The sequence below is a fragment of the Ambystoma mexicanum genome, chromosome 2q (assembly GCF_040938575.1).
Source record: "Ambystoma mexicanum isolate Mex_15411 chromosome 2q, UKY_AmexF1_1, whole genome shotgun sequence".
Classification (NCBI taxonomy): domain Eukaryota; kingdom Metazoa; phylum Chordata; class Amphibia; order Caudata; family Ambystomatidae; genus Ambystoma; species Ambystoma mexicanum.
In genome coordinates this window covers 1198561859-1198589556 of record NC_090924.1, presented here as the reverse complement: position 1 = coordinate 1198589556, position 27698 = coordinate 1198561859, and the positions used below count along the sequence as shown (strand labels likewise).

Below are 27698 nucleotides of genomic sequence, written 5' to 3'. Positions count from 1 at the left end.
CCCTTAGCGAAAAATCGAGGCTTAAATCCAATGCATGAGCGTTTAAAAACCCCATTTGGCACTCCAGGGGATTTTTCTTTGAAATTAAGCCCGAGGGCCTGATTCAGAGGTGCATGTTAAAAGGGACAAGTGCCGTGAGACACTTTTCCATGAAGACATGAATTCCGAAGTATTACAGGACTAGCAGCAATAATGGAAGCCCGCCACTCCTGTAAAGCAGTGGTTTACGGCATGGCAACAGCCTTGCCAACCACCTCACATGCGAGGGGTTGGCAATACCTGCATTCAGAGGCCAGAACACCCTTCCTGCACCAGCCAAAAGAGGCAGACATGATCGGTACCCTTGGAGGTGCTGTTAAACTCCAAAGCACCCATTCTCCCCTAGAATTTCCCAGACTGCAGCACCTCTTTTCTAGCTCAATGAAAGGTTAAGTAAATGTTCTTGAATTAGAAAAAGTGGCCGTCTTTTGAGAACTGCTCGCTAAGCCACTGGAGCACATGTTTGCCCTGCAAAGATAGATTTTAGTAGCTTTTGCTGCTGGAACGTACATTACCCCCACCCCCCAGTATTTTGACCAATCACAGAATGATGGTGTTGGGAACTGGAGGGGAGAATGTCGGCTTTCCACACTATATTTAGCGTGGGCTCTGAATCGGGCCCAGAGTAAGCACATGGAATGGAATATACTCTGCCTCCGTGTATTCCCCATCCATCTTCAAATACCACGTGGCTTAACGTCAGCATTCATTTTTACACTATTAGGCAACCAAATTTCTATGGAATTAAACGGGTTTTAGCACCTGTGAACCACGTTTTCATGGGAATCCATTGTAAATGCTAAATGCCCAGTCTACAAGCAGGGCAGCAGATACTATTTTAGGAACAACGAGGGCAAAAATAAGGCGTAAAGGCGTTTTGGGGCCGTTTTTAGTATTTCATTTTGCAATTCGTTTTGCAGTCCAGTTAAATTGAATGGAGGGGACTTGGCAGCACGTAAATGCTAACCTAGGCATTGCCCCCCCCATGCAATGAACAGTTTATGTAACAGGAACCCATTATCGCTTAATGTAAATCGTGCAATCCGTGTGTTTATCTGGTGGAAAATCGCACATTTAACACCATGCATGGTACGTCCATCCCTGTGTCTGACCCGTACCAGCAGAATGCAGAAAAATGAAAGATAGGCACAGGCCGGTATGACAGTTCACGTCTATGTTATTACTGCATACGTGTTGTTGAAATGTATAGAAACTGCCGCCTAGCCAAGCATTCCATGTGGCGCGCGCCTGACTACCCGTGCTCCTCTCAAAAATGTTCTCTCTTCTCTCTTCAGCTCAGGTACCTGACAATGACGAGCAGTTTGTGCCCGACTTTCAGACGGAAAATTGTAAGTACAGCATCTGACTCATCTGTCGCGTGTGTCCTTTAAAACATGTTTTACAGTCTCATTGAAATCTCCATGGCGTCCGCGGGGCATTTTTAGCTCTCAAGGATATGGCATGTTTGTTTGCTGACGTGGGCCATCGCATGAATGAATGGATTCTGTTACTTTTGTCTTCGGTGGGCGTGGTTTGAAGTGCAGACACAGCAGGCGAAATTGTCAGCGGGCGTGACCTTGATGCATGGGGTCCCATTTCCTGTTATTACTTGGCGCAAGTGTGTGTCTGTCTGTGTGTGAGTGGTGGTGGTGGGGGGGGAGTTGTTTTGAAGAGAACTTCCCACTACTATAGACATGGAAATGAGGTTTCAAAGCCACGGAATGCAGCAGTTATCCATCCCCCGTCCCCAAGGACCTGGACGTCATCTCTGTGCCAGACTCTGAGAAAGTCACCCGGGTGATGTAGATATATGGCGGCCTTCTCGCCTCCTGCCATGGAGGACACACATTTTCAAAGGCTAAGTTCTGATATGTAGATATCTCGCACAGGCGGGTGCTTCTGAATAGCCAGCAGTGTTGGGGCGCGTTCAGTCATAGGACAGGTGACAGGAGGCGGAACGTTTTAGGAAGGGGTGCGGAACGTTTACGCCATTATGTAATCCTAATAATACCACATTTCCCAGATCCCGAATGCTGTGAAGATCTGTAAGAATAGGCGTCGGTGGGACCCAATTTAATGGTACTCTCTTTTCTAAACTCGAAGGGTGAAGGCAGGAGAGCGCCCAGGTGGAGTGCAGGCCTGTGTCCTGCATGCTGGGCTCAAGAGTCTGCGGCCAGCAAGTTAACTCGTTGAGCTATCTTATCAGCCTGATGGCGCATGAACAGCCGCCACAGAGCACTACTCAGCGTTATTATTGTTTGTTATTGAAGAGATAATGCATGCATTTGAAAGTGATGCCAAAAACCTTAAACCCGGAGAGGACATTATCCTGCCATAAAACCCGCACGTGAAAGACATTATTGCTTTTATCAGCCATAGAAAGGATATCCAAGCAGTTCTTTTACAAAAATCTATTTCCCTACAGAATACTTCCCATTTTACAGCGATCACTTGCTCGGAGATGAGGCCCTCATGCTGTACAGTGAGCATATACAGCTATTAGCTTGGCAAATGACTGCATACGGGTGCATGTGACATGCCAGGCGGTCCATGAAATCCAGGTTCATCAAAAGTGAAGGCCAGAGCAAGTGAAAAAAGAATATAGTCCAATATGTTATGCAATGCTCTCTTAAATGTGAATACTGGCGATGGAAGTTATTAGCATCTAAAATTTGCTCTCGCATATACGATTTTTACATCCAAACATAGACTACAAAGAGAAATCCATGCTAAATATGGTAGATGTGGGTTCAACAATGTGGATTTGTATAGCCGGACAAACACACACACATGTACACATACATTCAGCTTTATATATGAAGAGGTCTCATTGTATCCCAAATAACAATAGATATATAGTGTAGGACACGTAAATAAGTTACCAATTCAATTCCTAAACATCATACAAATTATTCTTCATTAACAGGTAAAGAAATAAAAGAGTAAAATACCTATAAGGAATAAAGGCAACGAAACAGCATGGAGTATATTATTTACAAATGCTGTTCAAGTATAATGCTTGGTGAATGGAAGCCTGGCTCTCCAGGCTGCAGTAATATATGACACAACAGCAGAAATCTGCATGCAACGTCATACACCCCATGAGAGTCTTTGCAAATGCAAGGACTGAGAGTTAGAACCATATGCTGTATTGCAGATGTGTACAGGGCGGAGCCTACACTTCAGTGCAGTGCCAACCCACACGCATGATAAACTCATTGCCTGGAGCCAAGTGCTACCACATGCTGACACTGGTAGACCATGTCCCATTCTTGCCTTCACTCCCTAATGCCGCTCCAAGTATAGGGAAATGGGCTGATACACCCTACAGTGACAAGTTGAGCAAAGATCGTTGACTCCATATCTAACCCGAGGGACAAACTGGGACAGGGGGTGCATGTGCATCAGTTCAGTGTGATTCACCTTTGCTCAGAAGTGGGGGTCACTAAATACTTTTTGACCAGACACTCCGGCTGGTGTGGGGCACAGATGCCAGTATTATCGTGTCCATGAGTTATAGGAGGCCATCTTGACTGAGTGTATGTGTTTACACATCTGCTTGTGTTGGAAGGTACCTTGAGGTGTGGGTACATTTTCAGGGCGCAGGGTGAAAGCAGCCTGTGCCACATTTTTGAAGAAAGTGGAAAATACCCGGCAAATTTCTGGGAAAATGTGAAATTGGTATTGTGTTTTTCTGGTTGCAATGAGAAGCTAGCATGGCAATTTTCTGGGGACAGTGGGGTTGCATGGCAAAATGCTTAATGAAAAAAGTGAAACTGGCATGTCACAATTTTCAGTGGCCAATGACTTGCATGCTTTCTTCTGCAAGGTAAAACTGGTACGTGGCTGGTACATTGAATGTAAATTTAATGTTTGAGCAGCACCGTTGAGCTCTTATTATTAACACCATCCTAGAATACTCACTGAACCCCTAATGTAATTAATAGCACCATGGGTTATTTGATCAACACTAGATGCATTTGATGCAACCAGTCATGCAGTGACATCGCGCCCCAATATCTTTTTCAGTTGTGTTTTGTTAATCAGCAACTGAGGTTGCATTTTACTATCTACCACAAAATCTGTGATGCGTTTGTATTTTATGAACAATATTTAAAAATGCTGTAATTTCTGTTAAAATCGGATTGACATTTCAAAAGTGTGAAAATGGCACAATATATTATGTACTGAATCATATATGTTCCAACAGGCACACATAATTGTCCTGTAGGCTGGATGCAGACCTACAGATACGAGGCAGAAAAGTGACTTTTACTCCCTAATAAAAGGCAAATGCTCCAAAAAAAGAATATGAAGAGTAAACATTTGCTGAACAAAAAATAGAAAAGAAAAAGGCACATAAGATCCTGACCCCTGCTTGGATCCACAATGCTGCACTGATGTGTTACAATCAGCGGTACCAGCAATTTAGTGCCTAGGAAGGAGCTCCACTACTATAGACGCAACCTGATCTGAAAAGGAACATTAATGCAAAAAATATTTTAATTTGCATGAATTACTAGGTGCAAGGAAGTATGGAGAACAAAAACAGTTTCAATTAAAGTGTATTTTACTAACCTCAAAAATACTGCTACGTGGAATGTCATTTACCATTTTACTCTCTTGAATATTTTTTTAATCCAGACTTAAAAAATAGGGAGTAAGATACACATACTTAAAAACCTTATCTGGAACTCTGATCGGAATGTCCCATGTGTTCACCTTCAAAACTGCCAATCCAATATCTTGAGAAAGTTGTGTGGAGCCATTTTAGCCAAGTTTTTCCAAAATGTTCTTTGAGCGAGCTGCCCAAAACCACCCAGTAGAGTGTCAGGTTTGCTCCCTCCTGTTCATTGCTATTTATTTACTCCCAACCTGCATGAAAGTTCACAAGGCATCACCGAAAATTGCTGGAAAATGGCAAGCTTGTGGACATTTCCTCAACCTGTACTACTCCGGTAACCTCCTCAGTCATTGACATGGACACCAGGAAATGCACTAAATAGGGGAGGGCTAAATCTAGATTTTGCTCAGTATGCCCCCAGACTCTTTATACAACTTGTGATATCATGCCCCCTCTCTCCTGCAATTTAAGAAGGATTTAAGACTTTCCTCTTCAAGCAAAACATTCTAAAAAAAAGTGAGGTCTAGGTTACTAATTTCCTGCACTTACCCCTTTGCGGCCTGTGCTGTGTCGCCCCACTCCAGACCTACTCTATGTTTCGCATAAAAAGTGGTCCCTTGATCCATGTAGATCCACTATTGATGTTCCAGCATAATTATATAGCATAATTATATAGAGGATTAGGGTGGCTGGCTCCTTGGTAGGGCTGGACGATATGGACCAAAAGTTATTTCTCGATATTTGTGGGCTGAATGGAAATATACGACATATATCTCAATAGTTAAATGCTCAACAGTAATAATACTGAATAGTAAATGCAAAACACAACTCTAACATTGTCAGCTAACCTCATCCTAAAATTGCAATTGATTCAAAAGGACATCATCACAACAATAATGGCAATCCTAACAAAAAAATGCAAGTACGATACACATCCCTATATATACACACGGAAGTAGGGATTAGGTGGCATTTTGTCATATTGATTTATCATCTTAATTTAATTGGTGACAGATATATATACATATATCTCGATGATAACGATATTGTCTAATCCTATATGACTTTTGAATATATATTGGTATAGCTCCAAAACTCGATGCATATTGCCCATCCCTACTGCTTGGTATCTATCTATTTCCGTGAGGAAATGTAGGGAAACATGCATTCTGACTGATGTATGCATCTGTAATACTTGGACTAGTTGAGGAAATGTTTTCACTACTTGTGGACATTGCATAATTCTGGATTGGTTTTAGAATCCGTAAATTATGAGGAATGTGGGTGATGTTAGAACATAATTTAGAACATAATTGCAACATTTCAAAACCTGTTTGCCTTGCTGAACTGCAATGGCTCATTGACAGATGGAGTGAAATAATCATTAACATCTAAGTTTTAATTAGAGGCTCCCAGGAACAAAAAACCTAGCATGCACCCTCTGTCTGATAAGATATGTTCCAGCAGGCCCCACTGAGGACAAACCTATGAATGCTAGTGTGAGATATGAGGTGCCTGTCAGCCCGCCAACAAAAATACTAAGCAAGCTGAAATGAGCGTCTCAGGTTTTCATATCTTGGGCAGCTTTTTCTCGGAATATAAAAGAGGATGCCTCCTATAATTCTCAACATTTTGCTCATGGTAGTGAGTGGGGTCCCCAGTTAGCCTGCTCCCTTCACGTGACAGTTCCTCAATCCCTGTTGCACATGGAGTACAGTGTATCTATTTGCACGAGAGAAATAGACTGGGTTTGATAGTAGTAAAGTGAGAAAGTGAAAGGGGAGTTATCAGCAGAGGCCAGTGGTAGGAACACCTTTTTTTGTCCTCATGCCTTGCTATGACTACACATTTGTTTGTTTGCCTTTTATGTGTTTTTCATGCATTGCTGGGCCATGTTATGCAGCTTCTTTTTTGATCCCCTCACTAGCCTGCTCACCAATCTACATTCTATCTTCTAATCTAACAGTATAATAAAAGGCCAGATTTATATCTGTCCCTGTAGGTTTGTCTGATGCAGTACCTTTGCCTGTTGTCACCACTAGAGGGAACTGTTGCCTTAGGATATATAGTGGTCCTACTGTGTTAATGAAAACCCGCACCTTTGCCAGTGTACACAGGTTTTCACAGTAGTCTTGTATTGTTTCCAGGTTTGCGATTCTGCACTGATTTTACTCTCATATGTTGCACTGTAATTTAGCTCTAGCGTATCACATTGTAGTTTTTCTCATATGTGTACCACTTTAATTTAGCCCCATGCATGCGCCACTGTAATTGTGTTCCATTGTGTTTTTACTTTCATGTAATCACTGAAATTCTGTACCTGGTGGCCCTTACAGAGATTCCCCCCACCCCCCGAGCGATTTCACTCCATTGATGGCTTAGTACCCACTGCTGCCTGCTCACGTCTATGTATTCCCCTGACCTGTCATTCTCTAACATAAGTTATGATCATTTATGTCTGCTACTGGAAACACTGGCCCATTGCAGGACGCCTTAGGATACCCCCTCACAATTACCCTTCCTGAGGTGTACCTCCGAAGGGCCATCAACTTATCTGCTGATTGCACCTCACACTAACATGCTCAAATTCTAAACTCCAACACAAAACCCATTCCAGCTGAGCCACCCGCTTGCGTCAAATTATCACGCCTTAATAACCAGAACCCTACACCTCTTCACCCAGCATATAGAGCACTGTCCTGGCTACCACACCTTCACAGAACAAGCATCAGAGGCTCATCTCCAGACACAGAAGCCTCAAGTGCTTGGGGCACGGACTACCTTGAAACTGGCCCATACTAAGAAATCAGGTAATTCGGCTCTGCACGCATTCACGCAGCAGCAACGCTATCTAGCATGTTACCTCTTTCTCTAGTAACCAAACCCAGCCTCTCTTTGAGTTCTGGCAGAGGGCCAAGAGTCGATGCAAATTGCAGCAGAGCATGGTATAAAACCCAGAAACATAATATAATAGAAAAGAGCCAGTCATCACCCTGCCATCAATGCTCCCTGATAAAGTGAAAGGAGGTGCATTTCAGTGAATTAAGAGGTCATCATATCCAAGAAATTGATATGGAATGAAGTTCATGCATTCATGAACATTTCTTTTGATGGGGTGGTTGTATGAAGTTTCATTTTGTTTATATATATATATAGTGAAAAAAATACGTGCCTGTCGAACTGCTCCCAGTTTTGGCAAACATAGTATTTCTGGCAAACATAGTATTTCTGGAACAGTAAGATGACATGATTTGCCCAGGATTAAAAGCGTATTCCTGACTGCTCGAAAGGCGACCCTAGTGGTAAAGGTCAAGGGAGGTGTGAATGAGCTATGGTGAAAGTGATGGTTATACTAGGTTTCATGTAAGGCGGGTGGGTTCTGTAATAGGTTCTTGCTAGCTGGTGCTTCAAGCCATTGCGCCAGCCCTAGCGCGGTAAGGTAGCTCAGCAGTGAGGTAGCTCAGCGGTTTGAGCGTGATCTGCAGGTTGCAGGTTCGAATCCCGGCAAGGCCAACTCAGCCTTTCATTCTTCCGAGGTCCATAAATGAGTACCAATTTCAGTTGGGTGATAATGTATGTAAATATGTGCTCTGTAAAGCGCTTTGGATAAAGGCACTATATAAATAACACATCGTTATCATTATCATATAAGAACCCATATGTGATCCTCAGTTTTGTTTTCAGCACTCATTTGCATTCATTGCTGTATTCCACTTGCTTTGCAGCTCACATGTTGCACTGTATTGCAGCATTATTGGGTGCTGTTCAGTAGCACGCCTGCCTCACACAAGTGCACTTGTGAATGTGATGCTATTGAATTACTAAAGGGGTGGTGGGGCTGGAGGAAGTCACACAGTCTTCTGCAAATACACTTTGTCATGTTTGGACTGGGATGCTACCATCTTCTCAGCTCCCGCGCCGATGTTTTATATTTCTTTCTCCGAGGCTATCATCACACCTTTATACTGTTTCACAAAAATACAGAGAAGCTGAAGGAGATATGTGACTGTTCAGGGTGTTGTTGTATGCTTCGTGGGGGATGCAAGCTGCACACATTCCTAAATAATAAGGAAAATATCAGCATTTTCGCTGGTCAAGTTTTGTTAATATGGTCCTTCCTGGCAACATGTTCTGTCTATGTTTCTGAAAATTGCAGGTGCCTTATGCTGGGGAGACTGTCTTTTTCAGACTCTGCACAGTTTTTTAAACATGTCTAGAAATATATGAAACTAGAGTTAAACATTATTTAGTTATTTTGCTAAAAAGCAAATGAACCACCTACTGAATTGTAAAATCCAGTGGCTTTTTTAGGATATCATTGGTGAATTTGTATGGAAACATCTACATACTGCATGTTACAGTGGAGACAATTTGCGTATTCTTTCGTTCTTCTGAAGACCCATTTAGATATTTTCATTGCATGTGCCACATTTCGAAAGCGTCCGTTGCTCCTTGCACCTGAATCTGCACTCTATCAAACAAAACCACAAAAAAAGAGACCACTCGTAAGGCAGTAATTCTGCTCCTGTCTGGTTACAGCCACTTAGGGATTCCTCCTCAAGAGGCCTTCCTGATGCAGTGATTTAGCTTCCTTGATGTTTCAGCTACTTGTGGATTTCTTCTCAAGAAGCCTGTCCTGAGGCAATGATTTTGCTTGCCGCCTGTTCCAGACACCTAGGGATTCCTTCACAAGAGGCCTGCCCTCAGGCAGTGATTTTGCTTGCCTCCTGTTCCAGACACCTAGGGATTCCTTCACAAGAGGCCTGTCCCGAGGCAGTGATTTAGCTTCCTTCCTGTTGCAGTTTTTTGGGGACTTCTTCTCAAGAGGGCTTCCTGATGCAGTGATTTAGCTTCCTTCCTGTTGCATTTCATGGGGGATTCCTTCTCAAGTAGCCTGTTCCGAGGCAGTGATTTTGCTGCCTCCTATTGCAGACACCTAGGGATTCCTTCACAAGAGACCTGCCCTGAGGCAGTGATTTTGCTCCCTTCTTGTTGCAGTCACTTAAGGATTCCGTCTCAAGAGGCCTGTCCCGAGGCAGTGATTTTTCTCCTTTCTTGTTGCAGTTACTTGGGGATTCCTTCTCAAGAGCCCGGTCCCAGGGCACCAATTTTGATTCCCTCCTGTTACAGACACCTAGGGATTCCTTCTCAAGAGGTCTATCCCGAGGCAGTCATTTTGCTCCTCTCTGGTTATAGCTTCTTAGTGATTCCTTCTCAAGTGGCCTGTCCTGAGCCAGCGATTTTTCTCCCTTCCTGTTGCAGCTACTTAAGGATTCCTTCTCAAGAGCCCTGTCTCGAGGCAATGATTGTGCTTCCTTCGTATTGCGGACACCTAGAGATTCCTTCTCAAGAGGCCTCTCCTGAAGCAGGGACTTTGCGTCCCTTCTGTTGCAGACACCCAGGGATACCTTCTCAAGATGCCTGTCCTGAGGCTGTGATTTTGCTCCTTTCTTGTTACAGTCACTTTGAGATTCGTTCTCAAGATGCCTTGAAGCAGTGGTTTTGCTTCCTTCTTTTTGCAGTTATTTAGGGATTCCTTCTCAAGAGGCCTGTCCCAGGGCAGTGCTTTCAGTTCCCCCCTATTGAAAACACCTAGGGATACCTTCTCAAGAGGCCTGTCCTGAGGGAGAGATGTTGCGTCCCTTATGTTGCAGCCACTTAGGGATTCCTTCCCTATGGCACATTGGGCAACTTCTTGCCTGGCTACTTACTGTGTGTTTGTTTGTTTGTTTGTTTGTTTATTCATTTGTTATGCGCACCAAACCCGTAGGTAAGAGGGCGCAGCAGGTATGAAGATGCAAAGCTTACATAGTTACAAAATATACACCAGGTAAAGATCTTACATGAATACAGAATATACAGAATGTGCAAAGATATACAGAAATAAAATAAAACAGCCTAACTAGTTACAAATATAAACCATGAGCTTGGAGCAGCAATACAAAGTGCTGAGTAATACCCTCCGAAAAACACTGGAGCTCGCAAGTAGGCTAATTTAGTGGGCATATCATAAAGGGTAGGAGGCTAAGGGTCTGTAGCGATAATGTGTTTTATAACATTTTTTCTGAAATGTAGGTAAGGTTGGTCAGCTCTCAAGTCTTGTGGTAGAGAGTTCCAACGTTTAGCAGCCTGTACAGGGAAGCTATTACAACCAATGGTGGTAAGCTTGTATTTAGGTATGGTCAGGCAGTTAGAATTACCAGCTCTGGTTAGTCTATAAGAAGTTCTTCTCTGCAGTTTGTCTGTTTGGTAGCTGGGGGCAGCGTTATTAAGAGCTTTATGAGTCAAAGATAACGTCTTTAGCTGGAATTTATTGGCCGTGGATAGCCATTTGTGGTGGCGTCTAAGGTGGGAGATATAGGTTCTTTTGTCTATGCCTAAGGCTGCTCTTAAGGCATTATTTTGTAAGGTTTGGAGCTTTTGAATAGTCGTTTTATTAGCACCACTGTATAGAGCATTGCAGTAATCAATTCTAGAGAGTATTAAGGCTCTGGCCAAGATCAAGCAGCTGTCATCAGAGCGGAATGGCTTGCCATCTCTGAGTAGCTTACACGTGTAGGCCGTAGATGAGGTCAGGGATTTGATCTGTTTATCAAAAGACAATGTGGAGTCCAAGTAGAAGCCAAGGATTTTTACCTCCTTGGAGACTTTAATGGAATTCCCGTCAATGTTGAATGAAGAAAATTCCTGGCTTCGTTTTTTAATGTTGGCCTGTGAGCCCAAAATTATCAACTCGGTCTTATCATCGTTCAAACATAGGCCATGAGTGACCATCCATGCTTGGATATAAGATAAACTTTGTTCACCAACCCCGTGCCCTTACTGTGATCCCCAGAAGCGGGAGGAGAATCTGGGTATCATCTGCGTAATTGGTGTAGGTAATACCCAGATGGTCCAGATCATCGAACAAGGGTTTGGTGAAGATGTTGCAGAGAGTTGGTGAGATGCAGCAGCCTTGAGGACCACCGCACAGGATAGGGCTTGGGTCTGCTGCTGCCGAGGGAGAGAAGACTCTCATGGTTCTCTCGCTCAGGAAGGATTCAATCCATTTGATGGCTTCCGGGGAGAAGTGGGCAGCAGAGTCAAGGTGTCGGCAGAGGACCTTGTGGTTGACCAGGTCGAATGCGGCCGAAAGATCAAGTAGGAGTAGAAGTACGGATTTCCCTTTGTCTTGCAGCTCATCTATTTGGGATTTTAAGTCTATTAAGGCTGTTTCCGTTCCGTGTAGAGGGCGGAAGCCGGATTGTCTGTTACCTAGGAGTTTATGCAATTCGAGGTGTTTTTGAATTTGGTTGCAGGCGGCTTTATCTAATATTTTGAGTAAGAATAGGACTGTGGTAATAGGCCGGTAATTGGTAGGGATGAGAGGGTCTGGGGTCTGTTTCTTAAGGAGGGGGAGCACCCAAGACTGTTTCAGGTTGGCAGGGATAGAGCCTGTGGCAAAGGAAGCATTAATCATTTTGGTATTATTGTATGCCGGTGGTGGAACACTAGGCATGGGTATATTAGGCGGGTGCTGTAGGTTCAAAACTTCTTTTTTTTGCTGAATTTTATTTTGGAGCGTGTCAATTTTATTGGCTAGTGCGTGTTGGATATCTGTACACCAAGATTTATCTTTGGTGCAGATGTCAGGTGTGGCTATTGGGGACTCAAGTTCTTTAAGTATGGAAAAGAGTTTTTTCATACAAGAGTTAGATTTGGCAATACGCTTATCATAAGAGTTGCGTTTAGCCTGGCAGACTTCCTTCTTATAGTGTGAGGAGAGTGAGGTTAATTTGGCTTTGTTCTCACTGGAGGGGCAGAGTCTCCAATTGCTTTCACTTTTTCTTTTTAGGATGTGAAGGTCTTTGAGTTGTGGCATAAACCATTTGTTTAAGTGGGCCATTGGTTTTCTAGGTCTAAGTTTGAGAGGGGCAATTCTGTCCAGATTGGTGAGCATAATATTGTTGAATTCGTGATCTAGGATACTAGGATCAAGATTTGCTGGCAATGCATTAAGGGTGGGAAGGATGGCAGGGATAATTTTAAGGCAATGTGTTTAAGGCACCAGATAGAATGGGCCTTTCAGATTGGGTGTTCCACTTCTGGGTGTAGGTGAGGGATTGGAAGAGTGTGTCCCCGGCTCTATCTGGTATCATCTAACAGCACATTGCAGGATATGGGCTCATATCTGGCCTGGGCATTTTTGCTTTTGCTCCTTATACCAATTGAAGGAAGTTCTTGCTGCACATTGGACAGAAAATGCTGCGTGTGTCATTCGTTTTGGTATACCTTTTTTATTTAATATCAAAGATTTATTACGCATTGATATAAACATGCCATTTCATATGACTATACTGAAAAAAAGCGGTCAATATCTAAAAATAAGAGTTTATGAGAGCTTTGAACACACAGTACACTGAGATGCGATTGGTGTGTTTACTTTTTAGTGCTGCAGTGCTGCTTATGGAAGCTTAGTTGCACACAGTTGGGAAATGCAGATGGTGAAAAATGAATTCCTTGTACATGTTACATGTCTTTTTATGATCATTGCTTCTCGGAATTAGAGGCTTGTATGTTGACGGCAGATTTGCCATGTCTTTTGACTTGCTGGCAGTAACACTTCCTGGCTGCATCTGATAAAAGCAGCTTGTCTCTCTAGAAGGTTACATTTGTGCCCACGCTGCAGCAGTTTAAATTATTAACATGAAAATATCCCTCTGTTGCACAATTGTCAAGCAAATGTGGAAGTGTGGCGCTGTGGAGCAGGCCGAGCTGTCTTTAAGGATAGCCTTAACATTCTCCCAAATGATCACTCTCCACGCATACCCTTCTTTATTTCCCCTTAGCCTAATCCGAACATTAAACTAAGACACTCATTTGTTTGCATAGTGGATGAAAGCAACACAGCATTTATAATATGTAGAACACCAATGCAGGAAAGAAACACTAGTAACAGTGCCACGCCGGGTCTCGGGAGGATAGCTCAGGGGCAACACGTTCGCCTTGGAAGCAAGACGACACAGAGCAACACAGGTTTGATCCCCGGGTCTGCTCTTAGAAACCTCTGGGTATTAAGCGCGTTATAAATTACCTATCATAATCAAGCTTCCAACAGCAATGGCTTGGAGGTTCTTTTTTCACCCTCCTCTCAATCAAATTCAGGAACTCTCTTCCCAGAGACCTGCGTGTAGAAGACAACCACTTGTCCTTCTGAAGACTGCTCAAAACGTAGCTGTTCAATGAACTCTTGCACAAGAGCAGTGCAAAACCTCAACCAACATATACAACAGATTTTGTCAACTTCAACACAATGGAAATCGCCCCTCTTAAATTTAGGGAAAATACCAGGCACACACTCACAACTTGCTGACACAGTATATTGGAAATGGATTCACTTCCACCGGACCCACACAACTAGTACACCTTTTTTAAGTGTTTTTATGCAATATAGACATGGACATCAGAATCAAGCAAGTCCCATTTTCGGATAAAATGCAGGATCTCCTTTGAGCCCTGTGACCTCGGCTGCACCCTTAACAATACGCATTTATGTCCCAAGCAGTCCTCTATGCTCTTACACGGAGGAATTAACTTTCTTACTCTGAAAATGCAGAGTATTCTTGGCTCCCTTGCCTGCAGTGTTGGTACAAGATTCAATTTCTTCAGTTTTATTATTGTTGACAATATCTTCTAGCCAGTGTTTGGCAAATGGCTGGTTTAATTATTTTGGCAGAAGATGTTTTAAACCTGCAAGTGACGCTACTAGTTTTTCTTGTTTGCTGCTGTGCCAACTCTGGATTCTTGCTGCCTGTTGGCAGTGCTGCTTCACCACCTATTTCCCTCTTAACAAGCTATGCAGTGTTACTTGATCATAGGAATATGACAGTATCATGTGTCATCCATTGTATTCAGTAGTCACCATGCCCAACATTGGGTGCATTATTATAGCCTCCCAAATAAAGTGCCACACGGATTTCAAGGGGTTCCTTTTACTCATGTCTGTGACACAACTGGGGTGTCTCTCGAAATTGAACGGTATACTCATTTCTATTGATTTTATAAAGCACCATGTCTGTAATTAGCATGAGCTCCTGGCACTATGGTCTTTCGGCAGAGTTAGCAGCATGGCATCAGCTGGTTTAGAGTTACTGGGTTGTGGCTGTGCGCCCCATAGAGTGGTTGTATTTGCAATGTTCTCCAATAAGCTGTTTTTTGGTAGATTTTCCTGTACTGAGTTTGGGGTTACCTGCAGCACGTGTCTGTGTGATATGATATGATAGGTTATTTGTAACACGCTTAATACCCAGAGGTTTCTAAGTGGGGATCGAACCTGTGGTGCTCCGCGTCGTCTTGCTTCCGAGGCGAGCATGTTGTCCCTGAGCAATCCTCCAGAGATAGAGTGCGTGTGTGCCAAAGACATTTGGAGGGTTGGGGCTAGAGGCAGGCATAAGATGTAGTGGCATGGCATCTGCCATTTCTGGGTTACCCTTTGGGGGGTGGATCTTGCAATCCTCTCCCGCACTGAGATTCCTTCTTTGTAGGGGGTGGGCAGGGCTGGCATGGTATGATCTGTTTGCTGCCACTGTGAAGCAAGGGCAGAGTGAATGGGGTACAAGGGGAGAATTCCATGCAAGACAATCACCAGCTTCAATTAGAGTTGCTGTCACTTGGGCTGGTAGGCGAGGTTGTCTCGCACTGTGGGAAGAGATAGTGTTGCCTGGTGGATGAGGTGGAATACAATAGACAAAATGCACAAAATAGTCCCCTCGTGTAGAGAGCCAGTGCCAATATATTTGCCACCTTAGACACAGTAGCATTTTGTTGCCACTTATACCTGACAATTGGGCCACGGTGCCCACACTTGTTGCACAAATGTAGCATTCCCTTGCTGGTGGCTGGATAGGCATTTGTCTATTTGTGACTTGCTTTAGAACTGGCCCTGGTGTCATTCCAGTAAGAGATCACGAACACACTTTTGCTTTTAGAGAAATCTAAAATTTGAAACGTCGACGTGATTGCATTGTCATGAGCCAGGATCGCGAGTAACTGCGCTGGAACCTTTCTCATGAAAACGTTTACTGTTCGCCAAGCCTCTGTATTGTATTGTTTGTTGCTTTATGCTCACACCACTGTATGATGGCTCCTGGGTGTGCAGGTTTTCCCCACAGCCCTCGAAAAGTGTGAAGGAAAGAACACAGGAAACAAGGAAACAAACACTTGCAATGCCTTATTGATGACTTTATTTAATCTTTTTTTAAAAATCTCATTTTGCCATAAGGCAAATGCATACATCCTAATTTGGGGCGGGGCTGGCGGAGGGGCCGTGGACGGACAATACGTTCCGTGCTTTCCACCGACGTCATCCTGGGGATCCCCATGTATTACGTGTTTTTTGTCTCGGCACTCCGAACTTCTGGGTGTGTGGAAGAGCGGCACTAAAAATGTTAAACCAGAACTGGAATGCTAACGTTCAGTGCAGAGCGATGCACTGAGTGCAGGGTCCCAGTGCCCAGTGGAAGAGAGAACATCTCGTCATGGTGCTTAGTCACTTCTGTTTAGGTCTTATTTTCATAAGAAGCCTTGGTTTTTGTCTTTTTAAATCAGATCATTTGTTTAAGCTTTCACATCTGTATTGCCGTTATTGCTGAAATGAATGCAGTATGCATGTCTTCTCGCCATGCAGTGGCACTGCACATCCAGCAGGCACACAACGCCATTGGGCTAACCAGGCTTCAGGACCCCCCGAAATGTGAGCTGAGGGGTACGGCTTCCGCACTTGCTTTTTCTTAGCCAGAGAGGGGAGGTAAACCCAGGGGTCAAGTCCTAAATAAAAAGGTGGGGGGACTCACTAACATACCAATGGCATGTGACGTCACCAGAAATTAGCATATCAAGGTGAAATATGCACATTTCATTCAATTGGCTTTGCATAACCATACACATTTCACAGGACGAATGGCATTTGGCTTTCATAAAATCAACACACACAACCAACCAAGGGAGGATATTTTCTTTGAATACTGTACATGTTAAAAATGTGTGCATGTTTTAAACTCCAAGAACCAATGCCAATATTTTCCTTGGAACATGCAGTTCTGAAATGTGACATTTCACCATTAATTGTGTGTTGCATTTCGTCAGGTTATGTGGTGCAGTGGTGAAGTGGCTAACCTGTGAAGTTCGAGTCCCGAGGTCAGTGTAAAAATGACAGTCGATGATTCTCATTTTACACATGGCTATCAAATACCTGGGGGGACTCTGTCCACCCTCTGAAAAAGGTGGGGACTCCGTCCACCAACGTGTACCCACATCTTGAGCCCTGGGTAAGCCATTCCTGAAACTGGCAGTGTTAAGTTTTACTGTGTTCGTGCAGAAAAATGTATTTGCACAAACGCAGTAACACCTTAAAGCTGCTAGTTTCAAGAAAGGCTTCCATTGCCTGACTTAGAAAAAACAAAAAGCACACATCAGCCACCTCCCCACTGATGTGAGCCAACATTTAACAACATAATGTGTTCTTTCACATCTAGGGTGAGGTGGTTGGTGTGCACACTTGCTTTTTCTTTGGCAGAGAGGTTAGCAAAGCCTTTCCTGAAATTATCCGTTTAAGGGTGTTGCATGTTAGCTCATTATGTATCTATGCATGTGTGCAAGCAGTGTGTATATCTATTATGTAATGTGTGTTTGAATGATTGAGTGCAGAGGCGTTGCTGGGGTGTGGCGCTGAGGGGGCTATAGAACCGGTTCTTTTGGTTTTAGCCCTAGATATAAGTTCAGCTACTACAACCAACATGCTAGCTAGCCCTGAGTCCCGCCAGTCCCAATATTAGCTTAGCCCCTGATCTTTTCCAGACCTAGCAACACCACTGATTGAGTGTGTGCGAATGAGTGTATGATGTATGGGGGCAGGGTGCGCTTGTGAATGAGCGAGTGTACAGTGAATGTGCCGCGAGCGAATGGTATGTTTAAATAAGTGAGTGAAGGTTGTGCAATTTTGTGTGTGTGCACGTGTGTATAATGCTGGGCAGAGGAGATGATTTTGACAGCTAGATGGTGGTTTCAGCAAAGGGAGGGGGTTTCTTTTAGTCACCCCCCTAAACATATGCCTCTCATCCACTCAGAAGTTGAATCATGACACAGTTCACATTTCTGATAATGTTGATAATGTTGTCAGCAAAGTACAAAATGTGTTCACCTTTAACCCCCCTGCCCCACAAAAATGCACATCAGTATTTCCTGTACAGAGCAACATTGAGATTGGATTCCAGAGCACTCCTGCTCAGACCCTCAAGTGGTCTTTTGGGGAAGTGTTTTGCCTCTCAACCTAGCAGGTTCAAATCTTAGCCCCGACAGGAACGAACCACAGCATTAGTAAAAAAGGTAAAAGTGCACACAGGAGTGAACATGGATTCCCCATCTGGGATCCGGGGAGCCATTTTTTGCAGAATTCCTGATCCAGGAAGGTCTGGCCCAATGACAGCACTGGTGATATGGCATTTTTAATGACAATGCCACCAGAAGTAATGCCATTGGCAGAGCCTACTTGGACATGCTTTCGTATAGTATCATTACTGGCATTATGCGCAAAGCACACATGAGTATGTTCATATGTGGGAATACTGGCATATTTTTGTGGAGCCAGAATTGAAATGTATGGCCACAGCCAGCGGGGGAACATATTTTTGTACTGGCATATAATCGTATAAAGAACCGAAAATATATGGTTTGTATCTCATGTGAAAGGTGGATTTGTGGCACACTGCACTACCGCCTGGTCCCCTGGTGGTAGCTTTTGCTTGAAGGGTGATGCCTGATCAGATATCTGGGATTTAGATATAAAAATTGAAAGCAAATAAATGTCTATGTTATCTTTAAATCTACTCACTTTGTCATTCTCACTGGCATATTGCGCTTTAAGCTGCTCTATGCTAGACAATCCATGGGGTAGAACAGAGGTGGGCGGATCCTACAAGTTTGTCCCACCCAGTTTCTGAAGTGGCCCCCATCGCCAGTAACACCCCCTGAAATGTAGGTTTTGTTGTATCCAGTCAGTGGATTCCCACTTATTGAGTCCACCTAGTGGTTGCCATGCAGAATTAAGGCCTTACTTGTCTCTGCTCCAATTTCATTTTATAATGCAACACTCACATGAAATGAGAAAATTGCATCATCCGATAATTCAGATGAACATTAATCAATACAAGATTATTAAATACTTTACTGAAAATAAGACACACACAATCAGGAAAATACATCTAAGAATAACTGAGGAATGGGCAATTAAAGAACAACGCTTAATGTATATCTGTATGTACACACATATTTTATGTTCTAATGCAAATATACGTTTTCACAGTGGTAGAATAAGTAAATGGTGTTTCAATTTTCCAGTTTAATGCCACTCAATTTGCCATTGTCTCAAGGGCAAAAGGCTGAATCAACACTGCACCGATTCAAATTGATGGGTTGTGCATATAATTTACAGAGTTTTATTCCATGAGCTCTGGAGCAACGAGTCTATATGATATTGCAGAAAGTTTTGGAATACCAACATCTATGTTGGTTTAATTGTGATAATGTGATAATCACCACCATCAGGAGCGATTGTTTCAATGATGAATGTGCATTCTTCTTAGCAATAGGATGCATGCTTTAACGTGCTGCCTCCGGTCCCTCAAGCCACCCTGTTTGGTGTAATATGAGTTTCATATTACCCTCCTTTTGTATGGGGCAGAACGGGAAATGGAAGCGTGAAAGCAAGGCCTAAATGCTATTGTCTTCCACTTCCTGCTCTGCCCCATTTTCCTGCAGTGACAAGACGTATGATATGATATGATATGGCATTTGTAACGCGCCTATACACAAGTGTTTCAAGTAGGAGAATTCTTCCTCTGTCTTGCCAGTGCATGTCATATTACACTGCGTGACATTTTCATGCAGCGTAAAACAAAGGGATTCTTATGGAATCCTCCTTAGCTTTGCACCTGCTAAAAAACGGAGGGGGAAATGAAATAAAACACGTTTTACTTGTATGTCCTGTACTAAAATCTGCTAGGGTAAACTATTTTGCAAAATATGTACATGTTACTGCCAATGTTAATAGGGAGTTCATTTGGATAAGGATGTTACACAATTATGATGATAATCTGAACATTAGAGTGGTTACCTATCTGAGGAATGTTTGTGCTATCTTGTCTTAGAGGATGAGAATTTATGTGTTTTATTTTATGTTAGTATGCATTGTTTGTAGAGTGAAATATTCTTAATGGTTATTTATTATGAAATCGTAGCTATCTAGTATGACATTATGAACAGAAGCTCTTTCTTTATGCTTGTATATGTATTCTTTCTTTTTAGTATAAAGTTATGTTCTTTTCTTACTTGTTCTGCTTTGTAAAGGTTTAAAATAAACCAAAACAATAATATATTTTTTTTAAAAAACATGTTTAAAATTGAATGCAGGTGACGAAACAGAGCGTAAGTGCTAACTTTGGTGGCCCTGTGCATGCAATTTACATTTATCAGAAAAGGCCCCAGGATGCATTGGACATTATTTACACCATACGCTTTCCACACGCTTTTGTTTCATCCTTTTGAAAGACACTGAGAGGATAACATGTATGTTGGCTTGACATAACTCCTGCCTCCTGTCTTTCCATGTGATGCCCTAGAGCATCCAAGAAACATATAAAGGCATTTTGCACCATGTCGTTATTGATCCCTGTCTCATTAAATAAAAGTGAGCGCAGCTGACGTTATGCCTGATTCACAAAACAGTGGTATAAAAATACCACTGAAAAAGGTTTTTTAAATCCGGCCCATTGACTTGTATGGTTTGCAAATGTATGTTCATAGTTCCCATTTCTCAACGCGACTCCTCCTTGGACTGTATCTTGTTAGACTGGGAAGAACATTCGCCTGATTTTCTTCGTAAAAATAAGAATTTACAGTCATTGTTTTCCAAAATGAAAATTGTTAAAGGCATTGCTCCTCGACTGATATAAGGACACCACTTCCTGTATCTTTTTTCTGATCCCTTTTTTTATATCTAATAGTTGTACATGACTTCTTTATTGTTTGGTTCTAATGTTTGCTGTTGCCAGATCCCCTGTTATTCCAGTGGTCATTGAGCAATTAGATGCATGTTGGGTTTTATGCGCTATATAAATTAACAAATACAATACAGTTGTAAGGTCAGCGATTTTATGGGTCTCATCACAAGTTTGGCAGTAATTCTGTAATTTTTCAGTGGAATTAACACCGTACTCACTTAATGTTAACACAACTTGTTCTAGAAGATTTACTGCTAGATTATGAGTTATGGTGACACAATTTGTATCCCCATTCCTGGAGTTCGTAGGTCCGCCTGGGGATTTTTTGGATTGACCCTGAGTAGTAATTCCACCACAGGGAATACACCAATTTTTAGAGGTGGAAGTGGAGGATTTACCTCCAGCCATATGTTGGAGGTAAATCCTCCACTTCACCTCCAAACTCTGATTTGGGCAGTGCGTGAAGGTGGTAGTAATTCTGTATATTTGTTACCATGATGAATATCATCATACAATGTAATAAAAGGCCAGATTTACATTTGTCCGATGCAGTCCTACGCAGTAGAGACTGCCTGCTTCGCCTGTTATCGCCACTAGGGGGATCTGTCACCTTGGAAATGCATAAGGCCAGATGTATGTTTGTCCGATGCAGTCATGCACAGTAGAGACTGCCTGCTTCGCCTGTTGTCACAGCTGGAGGGAGCTGTTGCCTTAGGAAAAATATAGTGGTCCTGCTGTGTGAATGAAAAATGCATCTTCTGTAACCCACTGATAACGTATGTTTGTCCGATGCAGTCATGCGCACTACAGACTGCCCGCTTTTCTTGTTGTCACCGCTAGAGTGAGCTGTTGCCTTAGGATATATAGTGGTCCTAATGTGTTAATGAAAACATCCAAAATATATTTTTTTACATTAACATGAATTACAATCAATTACAATCAAATATACCACATAATATATTAACACTCTGAAATGTCCTCACACACTTTGGCCCGTACACTGGCCTTCACACTAATACGATATAACTTAACAGAGGGTTGTTTGATAAAAAGAGCCCAGTGGTTTTGTGTTCTTTTCTTCCATTGTCGTGTGCTGCTTTTTAGCCTGCACCCTAATCCTTTGGTTCCTGCACTGCTGTATCTCGGGCAGGTGTTCCATTAATGAAAGCAAGCCGTAGCTCCCAAATCTATTTGGTTCCACCGAGCGCAGCTGCATCCTGTCTTGGAGTCGATGGGCACGTGTTTGTGATTTTTATTTCACTCCACAGTTAAGCATCTCATTCTCACCAGGTTGAACGGTGCTAAATGTACGACCCTGGCAGCTAATTTTGGTGGTGAAGTCGAGTCTGACATAGCAGGCTCTCTTTAATTCAACTACCTGCCATGCTCATCAGAGCAAGGCTGCACTGTAAATAAAGGCTTTAGGCTCGAGGTATACTGTTCCAGGAGGAACTTACTACATTAACTGGGTAGTGTTTTTGTAGTGACAGGAGTTTTACAGCTGCTGCATCCTTGCCGTCACGCAATTTGTGCATATGTAGCTCCCTGTGTCTTGCAAGGTGAACCTTTGTCCGTTTCTCGATCCTGAATTGACTTTTTCCACAAGTCACATGTTGTTAGTTCTATTTTCTGCAGGAAATGGTATTTCTGGCTGTTATAGTATTTTTCCAACATTATGTTTCCTTTCTTCTGGCTCTGTTCCTGTTCAGACTTGGAACCGTGGTAAACACTATCCTGTTTCTCTGTTACGGGCTGCGTCATCAGCTGCACACTGTACTGTCGCATGTCCCTTCTACATGACGATGTCTGGCGCAATCTGTTCTCAGAGGTGGGTCCTTCTGAAAGAGGGTAACAGTGCAGATCAGACTGGCCTCCACAAGCCTACGTTTCATGAAGGACTTGAAGACGCTAGGCTGCCAAGAACATCCGCAGCCTCACGTTTCCCATCTCCCTGCAACATTAGTTTCCTATCCCTAAAGTGGGTAGGAACTTCCGGTTCAGGGTGCTTTTTTTTCTTCTTTTTTTCCATACTTTTTTTTCTTGTTCAATGCTTGCACTAGAAGCAGGGGACATCCCTCCAGCCCCCGAACCTATAATATCGTACAAGGTGGAGCGGGGGACCCCCCTCCCCAACCCCTGTTCCCCTTGTACGGTCTAATGGAATTCGACATTTTTGTTAATATCGAATGTGCAGTAATTGTGCATTTGGCATTTTTTCCCCGACGAAAACGATTGATACCTCAATCTTTGGTACCCCCTTGTTTTACATGTAATCCACTGGATGGGTGCACGGTGTGCAGCGCTTCTTTGCACATATATTGAAATAGTAACGGAGCTTCCTTGTGAAGCCGTTTCAGAGAGGCACAGTGGCCATAGCCGCAGAGAGAGAGGACATTTGCAATTGCAGAGTTCCTGGCAGCTGTACTGGCCGTAGTGAAAGAGAAACGAGTTTCATTCCTGTCCTAACATACATGTATTAAAAAACGAACTTAAGTTATATGCAAGGAGGTACACAACAATTTTAAAGATTATTTTGCTAGAGTGTTAAATGCTTACAATGAACTTTGTCTATTCTGTGGCTGCTGAGTTTGTTTTACTGGCTCGAGGGTTTTCTACCGAAACATTTCCACTACAGAATATTTTACAGCAATTATTTTACCAATTAGTTGCTGCAAAATTTGAGGGGGAGGGGAGACCCGGTGCCTCGTTTTCCAACCCATCTTACTCCCCATCCCATATTACCTCACCAAAACACACCCCCTGCATTTTGCAGCATACCTTCAGTTAACAAATTGCAGCACAAGAGCTGCTTTGTAATTTCATATTTAAAAAATCCTTATTTACTACCTAGTAGTATCTGGTGAGGGACAATTACATTGTAACAATCGATCTGATTGGCCCTTGCTGGGTCATTACCAACCCGACACAGAGTTACTTGCTCCCGTTCCAAGCGCCGTGTCCCTTGAAATTCCTTCCCTTTCTCTGACTGGCCGCCATGGAAAGGGAGAAGGGACTAGGTGTAGTCCCTTCGCTCTGTTCCATGGTGGCCATTTTCTTTGTTTGCTTAAAAAAAATAACGTTTGCATGGTCAAGGTGCATAACAGTTTCCTTGCCGTTTCCCAACTCGAGAAAAAATGCTGTTAGTCCCCCGATTCAATGTGCCGTACTAATAGCAATAGAACCCTCGGAGTGGGGCATTAACAGTCTGGTAATACCCCAGGGCTCTAGTCCTCAACAGCCTCTGACACAGTTATCTTCAAACTGCCGGGCTGACCCACCGAGCGGGGCGGGGGCGAAGGAAGCCCAAGGGGGGCGCAAGGCTCTTCAAAAAGCAATTACAGTGACGGTTTATAGTAGAAAATATAGCAGATATAGCATCTGAGCCCAGCAACAATATGTTTACTCATGGGCTGCGGGCAGGCTCGACAGCAGTGTTTTTACTCTGGGGGGTGAGGGGATCAGCATAAAAACGTTTGAATACCAGTCGAACGGGTCAGGTTTTCAGGATTTCTGCCATGAATATTCATGAAAAAAACCTGTATCCAATGTGTCTCAACAAACCATCATTGATATATTAAGTTGTTAGCCGAATAACGTAAACGGCTCATGGGCCAGAATTTTGCTCTTCTGGTTGAAAGCATCAGAAACACTTCAAAAAAACATTTAAGACCTTCCTGGCTGAAACATTTATTGATCGATAGTTCCTCCCATAAAATTTCAATGTATTCAGTTACAACTCTGCACAATTTGCCAATTTCACAGTTAATATGAAATGTATATTATGTCATCATTTGGATATTTCGGGATCATTTGGGGGGTTAATAAATAAGGACTAATAAATGGAAAAGTGATGTGTTGTTACTTAGCAAAATCACTTGATTGGTAACATGCAAAGTAACACTTTTCCAACTCAAGCAAAATGAAGTCATTTGAAAATTGAGGGTCTGGATTGTGGCAAGTAGTAAGTCCGACTAGGTTTATAACTTTAAACACCTTTATTAATCCAGGAACATTGTTTGGCATGGCTGAAATTGTACTGGTTGTTACAACGCTTGATACCTCCTTGAAGTGTTTATCCATGTTTTCAGGTTTTTTTGTGCACATATATTTTTTATATGATATACATCTTCCGTTGCACTTGTTGTAATGGAGGAATGTGTAGGAATGTTAAGTGTAAGACATTAGTTGGCACAACACGACATTCCGAAACATTGGGAGTATATTGCATATATATGAACTCCTGTGAGACTCAACCTTTCTACGGATGGTTTGGAAGAGATTGTGCGCTGCCATTATATAGTGGTATGTTTCAATAATCCTTGTTTTAATTTCAGTCCTCTACCGTGCAATGTGCTCTGTGCCTTGGGCACAGAGAATAGCCTATTTGTTGCCAGTGCCCGCTCATGCGTGCCGGCCAGGCCAGGTTTTCTTTCAGAGTGGCCCTACAGATTCTCTAACGCAGGGAAGAGGATCTGTACCATTGATCATGCCAGCCCCTCCTCTTAGTACTTACTGTCCTCACCAAGAAGAGAGTCCACATTCAAGCCCATGTCTCTGCGGCAACTACCAAATCAGCCGAACTCTTTAAAATATGCAAGGAGCTTGCCAACCCTTCTGTAGTCTCTACCCCTCTTCTTGCCCACCAGGCTCTTTGCAATGCCCTTGCCTCTCACCAAGGACCACATTAATACCCTCACTCTGGCCCTTGCAGATTTCTGCAACCTCTCCTTTGCCTCAGGATACTTCCCCTCCCCTCTTAAGCACTTCCGTGTGCATCCTCTTCCCAAAAAACCCACAGCTGATCCTACCTGTCCGGCTAACTATGGCCCAACTTCCATTACTCCCTTTTTGGGTAAACTCCTTGAAAAGCTGGCCATCTCTCAGCTAAACCTTCATTCCGATTCTGTTGGTTCTCTCCATGGCCTCCAGTCTGGATTCAGAGCTGCCAGAAGCATGGAAACTGCTCTCCTGAACATCCGTGAAGATCTGCTCTCCAACCTTGACTCTAACATTGCCTCTGTCCTTATCCTACTCGATCTCTCTTCTGCCTTCGACTCAAAGCAATGGAGCATTGTACATGTAATTGACGGTAGCATATGGGGTTAGGAGCTTGTAGTTTGTGGAATGGGATGTACTGGCCTTTGGGAGAGGAGGGGTGGAAAGATTATCTAGATCCGGGACCTCCTCGAATCTCACAACATCCCGGGTACCTGTCAGTCAGGTTTCCGCCCCACGCAGGGCACTGAGACATCCCTCCTTGACTTAAAAAATCCACTGGATGACGCCATTGATAGAGGTAAACTCTTGCTCCTCCTCTTACTTGACACATGAGCAGCGTTCGACCTGGTTGACCACTCCACTCTTTGCCATCACCTTACAACTTCAGAACACTTCTCCCGCGAATCCACTAAATGGATTGCATCTTTCCTGTCCAACAGAACATCAAGAGTCTTCGCCAGTGACACACTAGCCACCCCAACCCCATTATCTGCAGTGTACTCCAAGACTATTGTGTCTCTCCCACTTTGTATAACATCTATATAAAGCCCCTCTTCAACCTTCTCCCTCGGCACCTTTCACACAAATTACGCCAATGACACCCAAATCCTCATCCCTCATCCGGCAACCACTCCCAAGACGCAGCCAAGGTAAACGCCATCCACGAGAATGCTCAGACGTGGATGGCAATGGATAGCCTCTGTTTGAACGATGAAAAGACAGTTGATCATTGGCTCCCCAGCATGCCCCACCAAACTAGACAAGTCCTTGAACTCCTTCTCCTTTGATGGGCACAACATCCCTGTTGTATCTGCTGTAAAAACCTTGGGGTCTACCTTGATGCCTCCCACAACATGTCACGGCAGGTGAATCACACTGCATCCACTTCTGCCTGCGCTACCAAGCCAATGAACACCAGCAAACCATTTCTTTCCTCCAATAACTGCACCATCATCGCCCAATCTCTTGTTGGACCTAAACTGGACTATTGTAACTGCCTACTTTGTGGCACATCAGAGAAAAACCTGAATAAATTGCAAGTAGTCCTAAACAATGCCATCCGAGCAGCCACTGATTTGTGCAAACATGACCATGTATCTGTAATAAGGAGATCCCTCCACTGGCTCCCAGTTAGCAAAAGAATACAATTCAAAATGCTATCTATCACTCACCAATGCCGAGCCAGCCACAACCCATCATATTTTATCCAAAAGATCAAAAGATAAGCCCCCACAAGACCACAGTGCCTTGCCTTCAACCATTATCTAGGGACCCCGAGATATAAATGCAAAAGAGCAGGAGGAGCAAGCTTCCCAGTTGGGGTTGCCACCCTCTGGAACAATCTTATACCCTCCGGCCGGCTGAACCCTCTTACCTGACTTTCAGAAAGAAACTGAAAAGCCACCTTTTCAACTGCACTACTGCTCCTTTGTCTTGACACAGTAACTAGCGCCTAGATACTCCTGAGCTATGTGTGCTGCTATAAATATATAAATAAATACATGATTCAGGAACCAAAGGGGCCCTGGTGGCCTAGGAGGCTTAGGTCGTATTTTCTTACCTGGTGTTTTATTCATGCTGCATTGAAATGATTGCTGCCTTTTTGAATGGATGTCAGAGGCAATTAAAACATATTTTATTCATCCTTATAGTTAGGATAAAGCATTACATCAAATGTATAACTGCCAATTGGCGTTGAAGAATTATAAATCAAACAAATAGTTTCCATCAAAGCATGTGGCAATTAAAGTTCTTTAATAAATCAGATGTTGCGAACCACACTCTTCACATTCTTAAACAGCACTGTCTGGAAGTCAGCACATTTTCTTGGCTATTGTCATACATGTTTTGATGTTAATATGATATTCTGGAGCAATTATAGGGTAATTAGAGAGTGGTAAATGTTCACCTCTGACAGAATTCAAGACATCTTTTTGACTTGTTCAGCGGTAAATACTTTTTGTACATAATTATCTTTTTCCATTTTCTGACTTTTTGTACAT

General features: G+C 43.1%; 1 protein-coding gene across 5 annotated transcripts in view; it reads left to right on the top strand.

Annotated features, from left to right (window-relative positions):
* Nucleotides 1–27698, top strand: part of ETV1 (ETS variant transcription factor 1) — a 190158-nt gene that overhangs the window by 15782 nt on the left and 146678 nt on the right. For all 5 annotated transcript variants that reach the window (XM_069648595.1, XM_069648596.1, XM_069648594.1 and 2 more), the window contains one exon: nt 1335–1388. In XM_069648595.1, the coding sequence (XP_069504696.1) occupies nt 1335–1388 (54 nt within the window). The remainder of the gene's footprint in view (nt 1–1334; nt 1389–27698) is intronic.